Source organism: Triplophysa dalaica, chromosome 6 (assembly GCF_015846415.1).
Source record: "Triplophysa dalaica isolate WHDGS20190420 chromosome 6, ASM1584641v1, whole genome shotgun sequence".
Classification (NCBI taxonomy): Eukaryota; Metazoa; Chordata; class Actinopteri; order Cypriniformes; family Nemacheilidae; genus Triplophysa; species Triplophysa dalaica.
Genome location: NC_079547.1, coordinates 4,433,101 through 4,445,650, shown reverse-complemented (window position 1 = coordinate 4,445,650; position 12,550 = coordinate 4,433,101). Strand labels below are relative to the sequence as shown.

Here is a 12,550-nt window from a genome sequence, read left to right as displayed (position 1 = left end):
TGCATTTTCTGTTTGAATGCATTGTGGGTTCGCCACAAAGGGCACTTTCATGTCTTAGAAATATAATAAAATAATTCTGATGCCTACCATAGTAGGAAAAATTGCTTTAAAGATTGCTTTGTTCTGTTGAACACAAGAGAAAATATATTGAATGTATGAAATGGTGGCCCAGAACTGTTTGGTTATAAGCATGTCTTCAAATATCTTCTCAGCGTTCATCAGTTCAAAGAAATTGTTACAGGTTTGGAAGTCGAGAGTGGGTAAATGATGACAGAATTTGTATTTTTTGCTTAACTTTCCCTTTAAACCATCTGCCAAATGCACAAATGTAAATGTTGTGCATACAGGTACACCTCAGAAAGCAGCATCTCACTGAATCGCTCTCCTGGACAGCCGTCGTCTTACCGCTCGGACGAGGAGCTCATGGGAAATCTTGACGGCCTAAGAGGCGTTGGTATGGAGGGGTAAGTATTTAAAGATTGACATATCTTAACTGTCACGTAATTCTGAATCTGAACCTGATCCACTTTTCTTTCTGCAGTATGTCTGGAGATCCCCTATCCAAACTTCCAGTTCTTCATAAAATGGCGGTTTTAGCCACCATGGATGAGGTGAGACTCTGTTACTATAGCAAAGATTAAGCACATGTGCAGTTCCATTGTTATGGATGAGACATTTTGCATTATGTATATGACGCACTGTAATAATGCTCAGAGAATGTATTTCTTACCAATACACTAAACCAACTGTTCATTTTTTCTAAACCCTTGTTGAGTCTAAACATCAGAAAAATATCACTCCATGGACACCATGTTTTAAAAAAGCCAAATAAATGTGTTATGGCTGAGACAAAAATGTCGCAGAATGCTTTTTGCATTTTAATTCACAGAAATCCTACAAACCAGAAGCAATATTACCCAACAATAAAGTAGGGGTGCCTGTTCATAGAACATTAAATGGTTATCTTATTTAAATTTGCATGTGTCCATCCATGAGGAATGTGGACCTCTATGGATCTGACAAATCCTAAATATGCCACTTACCAGAGTTTGAAAAAATCATGCACTTAAAATAGAAAATGCTTCCTAAAATCTCACGTGGCTTTTGTTTCTCACAATGTTGTATGATTTTCACTATATTTGAGAGTTCAGCTCATTTATCATTAAAAGAGTAGGATGGCACTATTCCTCATATTGTTTTCCGTCTGTGATCTTTTTCAGATCCGTTGGCTTCTGGAGGATGAGATCGTCTCGGCTCTACGACACTCTTCTGTGATCAATTCCTCCACCCTGCAGAAAGTCTCTGAGCACGTGTGTCGTTCCTGCGGCCGGCCGCAATGTCACAGCGAAGTCGTTCCTCTGCAGTTTGTGTTTGGTCCCGAACAGTCTTTGGAAAAGTTTCAAGAGGTTTGAACTTGTGAGATGACCCCTATTAGTGTAGATAAGACTCCCCAGAACAGGTGGAGTATAAGAGATTATGTTCTTCCCTTCTGTTTAATAACACGCGCTCGCCTCCGCAGGAGTTCAGGAGGTTATCGCTTCCCGGGTACCTGCTGAACGTGGAGAAAGACAACTTCCACTACTTGTCTCTCAGTCGACAGCGGTCTCACAGACTTCAGGCTGCCAGACAGGCGTCTCATGTAACGGCGGAATACTCGCAGCAGGCCCACGTCTGTCCTGAGGTGGACGACGAGTCCAGAGTATCAGAGGCCCTCTCCACATCTGACAGAGGAGCGGAAAGTGAAGAACTAATGAAAAAAGAGGCTGAGGTTAACATTAAACCATAACTGTGATGTCACTAGTTGTCAAGGATTTCAGAATGTCAAAAATGACTAATTAAGTATTCAATTCTAGTCGTGTCTTGAAATAATTATCTATTGCTTTCCTCCAGCTGGCCGAGCGTGTGGGAGACACACTGCAGGAACCAAACTACTTGGACCCACTACCCACGCTGGCCGAGTCTCTCTCCGAGACATCTCAGAGTGCAGTCAGCGGTGCTACTCTCCTGCACACGGGCAGCAGCACGGAGCGATCGTCGGATCACACATCACCTCCTAAAACACCTTCTGCCGCCAGTCTGGCCGAGTCTGTGCAGTCTGCAACACACAGTGAGTGACCGGCAAACCAGAGGTGGTGTAGTTTTAGACATTCAGTGCCAGATTGACTAAACAGGGCAAGAGTGCAATTTCAAAAAAGCTAAAGTCTGTGGGTGATTTAAAAACACACTCAAAAAAAGTATTTGATGGATTTACATAAAACGTAGCATCAAGTGGTTCCACGCAAATATGTCGAGTAGTTTCTACAATTAACAATTTAGTTGTATGAACAAAAGAAATTCAGTTACAGGTGGCTAAACTTTTTTGAGTACATCCAAACCATTTAGATTGTACAAGTAATTTTAGTTTCAAATAACTCAATATTTTTTCTTCTTAATTTTACTTTTTGGTGTCATACATAAATTAAATGTAGACTACACACGTCAAAACACAATGAGCAAATCAGATGAGAGACATCTCAGTACTGGCATTAGCATAGTTAATGCTCATTGAATGATGCTATACAAATCCAGGTGCACTTTAACCTCTCACAGCCTAAGCACATGTACCACTCTTCTTAACAATGGTAACCCTAATACTCAAAAATACAACAAACTCTTCTAAATCTCAAAGTTAAAGGAACATTAATCACAAACATGTCTCTATCTTTACTGAAAAACACTTAAAATAACTCTAAATTTGGAAATATTCTGCCTAAATATCGTCTTACGCAAAGCATGCTGGGAACTGGATATCCCCCTCAACCAGGCGTGTTTAATCAACTTGTTTATATTAAGTAAAATGAACGATAGCTCCAATATTATAAGATTTTGCGTTTTGCTCAACAATTTTGACCAATCATGTTAAGCCGACAGTACTACATTTTTATAATAAATAACATAGTTAACTTACGTTACATGAACTTACTTGCATTCTTTATGTACTGTGAACAAGTATGGGTTTAGTGAAACTAACGACAGCGATAGTTTCTTTTTTTTGGAGTGCAGAGGCGCAATGTCTCATTCCTATAATGAGAAACGCAATCTACTAAGAGCAACGCAGATTAGTGCAAGGTTAAATTCATGCTTATTTAGAACTTTAAATGGCCCCTAAACTTAAAACCTATGAAAATCCAGTGCATTGGGGATGAGGGCATCAGAACCAACACAGTCCTATAATATACTTAAAAGTATACAAAAATGTTCACATGTTTTCTGTTCATTGCAGGCAGCGGGAAAATGCGGCCTAGCAGGGTTCAGAGCATCGTGTCTAGTCAAGGCAGCCTAGACTCGGATATGCTGGGTAAAATCTGTGTACTCTCATCAGATTTACATAAAACCCTCATTTCCCATGATTCTAATCCGTGTTTGTGCGTTTTCAGGTTACGACGGAGGTAGCAGTGATTCTGAATGTGACGGACCCACCATGAACGAGCAGGAGAGACTGATGCCCCTCATGCCTGATTTCTGGGTCATTATTAAAATTCACGAGGACAGGGTGGAAGTCTTTTCGCATGCTAGGTACTCCTACACACAGTCTAAAATTCACTTCTGGCTTTACATTTATGCAACACAAGATGAACACCCCTCAAACGAATACACAAGCGCAAAAGTAACAAAATCATTCTTTGTCAGGGCGACATTTCAGTCGGTTTGTGCAGAATGTTTATGGGCAGTAAATGTTCTCGGTTCTCCAGCCATTGGCAGGTCTTCGTTTTATTCCCATCCCGTAAACTCATTTGCACAGTGTCTGTTTTTCGGATTTATGTGTGCAGACATCAAGGCAAACGTGTGCCTTGAGATTTCTCGCCCTTGTACGTTAACGCCAGCATTCTAAAAATATACAGCAAACAAAAGGACGCCAATGTTTTTCATAATGCTTAAATTGCACATTTCTGTCCCCAGACATACAAACATAATTAAGTTTTGCATTGCTAGCTGTAACCATCAAAACGCTTTGTACTCTTTGAATCATCACGGCAGAGTTTATGATAGCTTTAAGGGGGGATTTGTAATCAAATCTAAATTAAATTTGTCTTGTACCGGCAGGAGCTTCAACAGAGATAAGGACGAGGAAGAGGAGGAGGAGATCCCAGAGTTCCTGCGTCTTCATCAGCTGGTGGTGAGAAGAATTGGAGAAATGTGCAGAATAGTCAACCAGGTACAAAGAGTTTACTGTCAGTTTTCTTATCAGCTTGACTTTCTTCTGCAGAACACAAACGAAGATATTTTGAAGAACATTGAGCCAAAAAGATTGACTTCCATTGTTTGGACACAAAAACACATTGCTCAAAATATATTTAGTGTTCCACAGAAGAAATAAATGATGAATCAATTTTGTATTTAGGGAGAACTATCCCCTTCAACACGATACTTGACTTTCTAACTTCCTGCTTCACAGCGCCTCCTACTGCAGGACCTGCATGATAGTCACGTGTGTCACTCACTCCTGGTGGCTGAGAGCGAAGAAGACATCTGGAAACACGAGTCTCTCTACAGGCCTCGAACGACCAACTCTGACGGTACCGAACGCATTAGGGGTCTACATCGCAACCGTTCATAAGCGCACATGCTTGACACGCCATGCACACTTGCAGATATAATCTCTTTGTTGGTTTTATGGTATTGAGCTGTAAATCTGAGCACAGTTTATTTCCACTAACACTGTAAAAACAGGCAAAACTACAAGTTCATTTCAAGTTTAGTGAGAGGTTTTTGGCAGCTGTGCAGGTCTGAACAGTCGTCTCATTTATTTTTCAGTTTTATAGTCGTGAATTACTGCTTATGTCCTAATATCGCCAATTGTTACACCTCCAACTGTGCAAATGCATTTTACCTTGAACGCCGCAGAGACGAATTTCCAAATGCTTATTGTACAAGTTGAGGTGCGCTGCAGGCCTGTTGAATTCAGATAATCCTGCTAATCTCTCTTTGTTATAAAAGTGTTCAAATGAAAGGCTTTATCCTCGTAATTGCCCCTTTTGTTTGCCTCAGACTACAATGCAGATGAAAGCTATCAGCCACGGGACTACCTCGCCGCCACCATGCACTTCATACCCGGTTACTTTGCGTGCGATGTGGTTTGGAGCACCGTCATTTACATTCACCCACGTCTCAAAATGGGACCTAACATGGGCGTGTCCAGAGGTAGGTGACCCAACCAATCGGCCTTTCCCAGCTACTGATGGACATCTTCCGTGTACACACAATGTAAAATGTATTATAAAATATGACTGTTTAATGATTAAACGCGATCCAGATTAAAAGTTTTTCTTACATAATATTTGTCTGTGCACTGTGCATATTTTTTTGTATTAATACACACACATATGTATATATCTAGGAAATATTTGCAAGTATATTTTTATATATATAATTCAAATTATATATTTTAACTTTTATTTTTATATTTTTCCTAAATACGTACATGTAGGTGTATGTTTTTGTGTTCATAAATACAAAAATCATATACATAGAGCACAAACTTATTATCTGGATGTGATAAGTCGCGATTAATCATTGAACAGCCCTTTTATAAAATTCAAACGTTTAAGATCACGTTTTACGAAGTACAACTAGTTTAATGTAATTTAAATATAAATTTCATGTAAAGCTAATTTCAGTTAAGTTCAACATGTAAGGTAGCTTTTGGATCAAAGTTTAAAAGTAGATTATATTTACACTGCACATTTATACTAAATTTCCATTTCTTTTGCAGCTATCCATGCTCTACGCTCAGTTCTGAATGCCTTTTGTGTGGTCAACCGCAAAAACATGTTTGTATATCAAGAGCGATCCACCAAATCTGTTTTCTATCTCCGGTGAGTCAATACAGTATCTATTTATTACTGATCAACTAAGTGGATTCAAAGGTTTAGGAAGACTATTTTTTATTTTTTACCCATATAATAGAATAATTGTAAACACAAAAAAAAAATATATGGATTGATTCTTATAAATATTTGAGCATCTTCAAAGCCTTGAATTAGTGTAAATGTACTCTTGGCATTTTATCAACCAGCTTTTTGAGGTCTTACCTTGGGGATAATATTATGCAAGGAGTTCTCGAATGTCATCTCTTCTGGGCTCATATTGGCTGCTTTTTCTTAATTATTTCATCCAAGTCATCTATTTAAAAAGAAATGTGTTGGTTTGTTCTTTTATCACATTAAATGTGTTGTGACAATCATTTTCTTTTCCACACTTAGATACACATGCTTTTGGATCACTAGTTTATAAAAAACGTTTCAAACAAGTAACTTTAAACTTTTGAACGTTAGTGTACAGCCGAGGAAAAAATGTGGAGACCATTTCAAAATTTGTTTAAGTCTTTATGAATTAGTTATTTATAGTGATATTTTTTTTTCAAATTTAAATAAAATATTTCTTTTTGCATTTATTTGCAAAAAAAAGAAAACTGGAGAAACAGGACAAAGTAACAGAAAAGATGCTCTGGGGTTTTTTCAGACCTCAAATCCTGCAAGGAAAACAAGTTCAAATTTACTTTTAAGCAATACAACAGGAATATTTCTACATGTTTTTAGCAAAAGTTTAAAAATGAATCCTTAAGCGATAACCTCGATTTTTATCACAGTTTGCGTGTGTCTTGTCATGCTGTCAGTCTTTCACATTGCTGATGGATGACTTTGTCACTCCTGAGGTTTGCTTTTGTTAAAATCAACAGAAACTGGACTAGAATGACCACAATACATCTAGAAATACTGACTCAATTAAATTTTGGAATGGTCTCTTGATTTTTTCCCACGGGTGTATATCCGTCCAAACTCCATCTTTATGTGACTTCCATCATCCTGTCTAACCATATTGTACCCGTACTGTGATCGTTTTTGGATTCTTGTCATGATGTTAACCTCCTTGTCACTGGCGTCATTCTCCACAGACTCTCTGAGACCTGTCAGACAGGCAAGTACTGCGATCTGGACGGAAACATGCACGTGTCTCGCTCCGTGGGTCTGGCACGTAGCCAGGAGCCGTTGGGCTCTGAGGACCTCACGGTAACATTCACATACCGTCACTTCTCATTACGCTTTAGGAAACTGGAGCCCTCAGGAGCCATTAGGGCTCTGGTTCCCATCTAGAGTGAATGATTTACCTGCTGCTTACAAAGCACCAACCTGTCCTTGTGTTTATGAGCCACATTCTGAAGAGATGAGTTATAGAAATGGAAGATCCGAGGAATTATGTGTTTATAGACAGAGGTCGTAGACTGCTATCCCAAGAGCCTGCTGTGATGTGTGTTATGTTTGTATTTCAGCAAGTGTGTGTGTTTATGGCTCGTTTCATAAATGTATCTTGTACTTACAGGGTCCGCGCTCATCTCTGGAAGGCTCGAGGCCGGTTGGACAGGTGGACAAACACATTTTGCTGCTGGTCCACGGCGTGGGGACTGCAGGTGAGAGACAAACGTGCTTTGAATTCACTTTGAATAAAATTGTGTCAACTAATAGTGCGGGGTTCATTTTTAGTCTGCTTTGTTTTAGCGACCATTTTTGCTAAAAGAATTATGCAGATCAGATTATGGCATTAATCACATTTATAGAAGTTTTATGGTAAAGATATTGAATTAATGCACGCAAATTTAAGGGAATGATGTCTGTTGTGGCTTTGGATTCAGCAGCATGTTTTGTGGTATAAATAGTGAAGTGTAGAATACATATTGGACATTGTGCACTTAGTGTTCAAATCTTATATTTAACAGACAATAATGTTGATATTCAGCTTGATTGAGTGATATTCATTTCGTCACATAAATAAGAATATGAGAATAAAGGATACTGCAGACAAAACAATCGCATTGATATTGGGCAAAATCAGAGCTCTTTTGACAATCCAATGTCATGTTTTAGCACACGCGTTACAGTATGAAGCGGATAGGGGGCGCTGTTGCTCTGTGTCCAGTCTGAAGACACTAGGGTTCTGATGTCACCTCTTTCCTTTAAACGTTTTTATTTTATTTGTTGTGTTACCACAGAGATCTTGTTCAGATTTAATCTTTTGTCCGTTTTCTTAAATGAGGTTCTGTTTGGATGTTTCTGGGTTTATCTTGCAGCACTGTCGGAAATCTTCTATCGGCTTCATTTATAAATAGTTTTCCTAGTTTAATTATTATGCAACAAATTTATAAGCGAAACAGAATTTTAAATAAACGTGTATGATTTTCCAAATCATAAAAAGATTATAGGGTAAAAAGGTGATTTTAGTTAAAGGGTAGTGGGTGACATCATCAAAAAGTTATTTTAGCCTTTTATGTTGACGAATACAGATTAATACATCCAGGAAAGTGTGTAAATCGTGTTTGTCTATGATCTGTGATCGGCAGGTCAAGAGATCACCGACGAACTAGTAAAGGTTCTCAGGAAGCGTTTGGATGAGGCCACGCTGGACATCATCACCGTCATGCTGGTCAGAAACTGCAAACTGACGCCTGCAGATGTGGAGGTGATTTCTGCTGTTTTTCTGTCTTTGGGTCTCTTTTGAGTTCTTTATTATGCTGAATTTAAAGATTAGACAGATTACTTACGGTCGTCTAGCCTTGCAGAGCCAGGCATGTGACCCTTGTCTTAGTGTCTGGTCCACTTCACAACTTATTTTAGCCCAAATCTGCCCACAAGGACTGGAATAACTGCCAATCACAGTTTATTTTGTGTATAGTTGTGTTCTAGTTGTGCCCTTTGATAAAAAAAACTTCTTAGAGGGTTCTTTTGACTTTGACCAGCAGTCTAAATGCAAACAAGGCTTTTCTGGAAATTTGCTAAGTAGAGCTACCGTTTTTTAAATGGAAAAGGATAATTTTGCTACTGATCCAATACTCCTTGTTGTGATTGTCGCCACATGTATCTAATCCAGTGTCAAGACAAGTTATTTGCATCTTACTCCCAATTTGTTCCCATAACAATACACGGTTACCACTGTTAATACACAGCTGCCGCGCTTTCCCCGCCACCTGGCTTTAAAAAAAACGTCTAGTTAGTTAGTAAGTCTCTGGCAGTTGCTCTTGTTTATACATTATTTATGAAATCGTTTAATTCCAGCATTTCATCTTGTTCACAGTTCATTCAGCCTCCAGGCTCTCCGGCTACAGAAGTGATCGAGTTTTGCTTGCCTCAGTACTGCGTGCCGTGGATCCAGGCTGTCACTCACTATCTCCGTCAGAACCTTCTCATCTTCCTCCACATACCCAAATACACAGACAGCAACACTGTACACCACTTCAAGGTAAGACGTTAATTTGCATCACAGGTGTGGAACGTTCCTGCTGTTTATAGCAAGAAGTTTGTTTTGGGCGAGGAACATTCTCATTAACTGCAATTTATTGCACAATCATTTGGAAAATCCCATGAGTGCAAGATGATGTCATTAATGTTTTTGGACTGTTTTCTGACTGTTCATCTCAAAGCTACCAGACATAAATCCCCAATTTTTTTATTTTAAACTCTGGAACGGTTTTGAGTGTATCATATTCTTAATAGAAGGCAAAACAATAATTTGTTACTTTTTTCTGTATCGGGGGTCTTAACCCTTTTGTTCCAGAGCGGTTTCTTTAATCCATACACTTTAGAATCTCACAGGTGGTAAATTTGCCATTCAGTCAGTTTTATTTTCATTGAGTCTTTTTTTGATTCATAGCATCTTGCACCATGAGAGCTGCATTTTTAAGATGGCGTGTCAAGTTAAAGTAGTTCAGCTAATATTCTACACTCAATAAACCTCTCTTTGTCTCTCTCTTTTTTCCCTGACTCTCTCACTTTCGCTTTTCTCTCTCTGTCTGTCTCTCTCCAGCATTACTTCCATTTAAGCAGTGACCTGCCCGACTATGATATCTACCTCTACAATAAACCTGGAGGTCAGGGTACAGGAGGAAAAGGTACGTTACTATCTCCTTGTCTCAGTCTCGGGAGCCATGCCAACAGACCACCTGATCATGAAACACAGAAAAACCTTTTAAAACTTTCTCATCGAGTAAGCCCTAATCTGATTGGCTGACTTCATGCAGGTGCCCTTTACGCAATGCCAGACACGTTTTTTAACTTAGATACTCACTGTTTTATATTATTGTAAAAATAACACATCTGTGATAAAAAATTGTGATTGGTTGCTTTACATGTCAATCATTAGGGTCATCTAGGTCTCGGTGGGGCGGTCTTGGCCCATTAAACCTGCGAGAAACAGCAGAATTTAAGTCGCAGTTTTAAGATGTGGCTAAGACTCCTGAATACTCCGAGACTAATACTCCCGAAGCTCAAGAACCTTTGATTTGTTACCGCAGAGCCTTGTTTAGCACCTCCTAAATCTCTCAGTTGACTTTCGATACCCCTGAAGTCCTGCAGAATTACACACACTTCGCTTGTTTACCGTGCTGAAATAATTTAGTGAGGTTTATTTCTTCCCCCATCAGATTGTGTTGGCAGGGCAGCAGCGTTTCTCTCTTTCCGTGTTAAACCGTGAGCTGCTGGTTTTGCTGACTGGTCAGTGTTTTGTGTATTTATTGCTTCGCCCTAATTAAAAAGCAGAGCCCATTGCCATCACGAACACACACGTCTGGAAACTTCTGCGGTGTGTGAGGTTCAGATCTCTCATTAATAACGCTTACACTGTCCTTCACGGTTTAATTTGGCTTTTATGGTTGTCTCAACAAGGCCTTTGGTGCTGACTCTAATTGAATTTTAATTGACGGTTAATCTGCAGTTTACATTTCACAGTCTTATTATTTGATCATAATGAAAATGTTTAATCGTGTGCTACAACAATACTTCATTTTAAAGGAACAGTTCACCCAAAAATAAAAATTCTGTCTTTATTTTACTTTCTTGAGTTTTTTCAAATCTGTATACATTTCTTTGTTCTGATCAACACAGAGAAAGATGTTTGGAAGAATGCTTGTAACCAAACAGTTCTTTGCCATCATTGACTACCATAGGAGGAAAAATGACAATGGTAGTGAATAGTGCCCCAGAACTGTTTTTCTTTCCTACATTCTTCAAAATATCTTCTTTTGTGTTGAACAGTTCAAATACATTTATAAAGAAATTTTTCCTACTATGGTAGTCAGGGGTGGACAAGAACTGTTTGGGTACAAGCATTCTTCCAAATATCTTTCTCTGTGTTCATCAGAACAATGAAATCTATACAGACTGGGAACAACTTCAGGATGAGTAAATAAAGACAGAATTTTGCATGAACTATTCCTTTAAAGCAGGTAATTGGTCACTATTGCTTTGTTAGATTAAGAGTTTTCCAGTTTTCCTTTAAAATGAGTTTGATGTTCAATGAAACATGGTAACTTTCAAAACTTTTGTGAATTAAAGTCCTCAGATGTTTTGCTGATTTATCAGTCCTCTCTTTTATTCTACTAGTGTCCGGCTTGGTCGCTCTTTCTCCTCGCGCATTATGAGTGTAGACCCCCCCTATAGCTGATTGGATTGGAACGATCTGCAACACCAAATAGCTTCCACAGGCAATGTTTTATATATACAGTCAGATATATGTGCAAAGAAGATCTTTACAGATATCTAACAAATATTTACATTATTGTTTGGGTATTGATTTGATTTGTGAGATGCACCAATATATCGGCCAATAATCAGGTATTTTTCACAGCATCGGCTGATAGTTTAAAAACAGCAAATGATCAGGACGGATATATTCTGTCAATCAAAAGAGGAGAGAAATGCAATAATTGTTTGTGCTATGTATATAGAAAATGTTAAGACCTGTCACCGGTTTGAAGTTTATATTAATAGTCATTATATGAATTAATAAAATACAAATAGTAAAGAAATATTCATTTAATCTTCAGAATCTGCATCAGCAGGTATCACTCTGAATATTTGGCTATCGGTATCGATGGAGAAATTTAGTGAGGGTGCATCTCTAGTGTTGATTTACATTTTCAACACTATTTCTCAGAAATCACTTACTGCACCTTCATAGGCGCAACAGCAAAAAAGCAACCGGTTTAATTTTACAGCCACAGAGAGGATGAAAAAATATTAAAAGAATATAAATGTGCCTAATGAATGTATGGCCAAATAAACTAAAATGCTCTAACTTATTTAAAAATGTTTTCAACTAAAAGTTTGTAATTTTCATTTAGGTTGTAAATGAAGTGAACATACACAAAGTAAAAACGGTAATAGAGAAGTTCTTTAACAGGAGCTGAGGGAAAGCTCCGGATCCAGCTCCGGATCCATCTCATTAATGTGACGTCTCTTTAACAAGACTCTGAGGGTTCTAATATCACTTGATTCCAGACTGCTGTGAGATAATTGTCAGGTGGAGACAGTGATAGTCGTAGAAGCTCCGGCCCGGAGCCACAGGGTTCCTTCGCCATCCTCTGCCCACCACTAATGAACTGACAGTCCACCCAAATACCTGCCAACATGAGAACTGCTGCAACTTTAATCTATCTAAAAATGCTTTTAAAAGGAACATTAAGAAATCATCTTCCAGCATTACGACCTCTCCACATCATTACCATGTAAATAAAAGGTTTTGT

The 12,550-nt window shown here is 38.5% G+C and overlaps 1 protein-coding gene across 15 annotated transcripts in view; it reads left to right on the top strand.

Annotated features, from left to right (window-relative positions):
* The window catches only part of szt2 (SZT2 subunit of KICSTOR complex), a 71,657-nt gene that overhangs the window by 22,476 nt on the left and 36,631 nt on the right, over positions 1-12,550 (top strand). For all 15 annotated transcript variants that reach the window (XM_056749876.1, XM_056749886.1, XM_056749885.1 and 12 more), the window contains 16 exons: positions 348-464; positions 542-611; positions 1,221-1,406; positions 1,520-1,768; positions 1,891-2,107; positions 3,263-3,337; positions 3,417-3,555; positions 4,084-4,195; positions 4,436-4,556; positions 5,029-5,181; positions 5,753-5,855; positions 6,935-7,049; positions 7,360-7,447; positions 8,375-8,493; positions 9,106-9,270; positions 9,835-9,919. In XM_056749876.1, the coding sequence (XP_056605854.1) occupies positions 348-464; positions 542-611; positions 1,221-1,406; positions 1,520-1,768; positions 1,891-2,107; positions 3,263-3,337; positions 3,417-3,555; positions 4,084-4,195; positions 4,436-4,556; positions 5,029-5,181; positions 5,753-5,855; positions 6,935-7,049; positions 7,360-7,447; positions 8,375-8,493; positions 9,106-9,270; positions 9,835-9,919 (2,114 nt within the window). The remainder of the gene's footprint in view (positions 1-347; positions 465-541; positions 612-1,220; positions 1,407-1,519; positions 1,769-1,890; positions 2,108-3,262; positions 3,338-3,416; positions 3,556-4,083; positions 4,196-4,435; positions 4,557-5,028; positions 5,182-5,752; positions 5,856-6,934; positions 7,050-7,359; positions 7,448-8,374; positions 8,494-9,105; positions 9,271-9,834; positions 9,920-12,550) is intronic.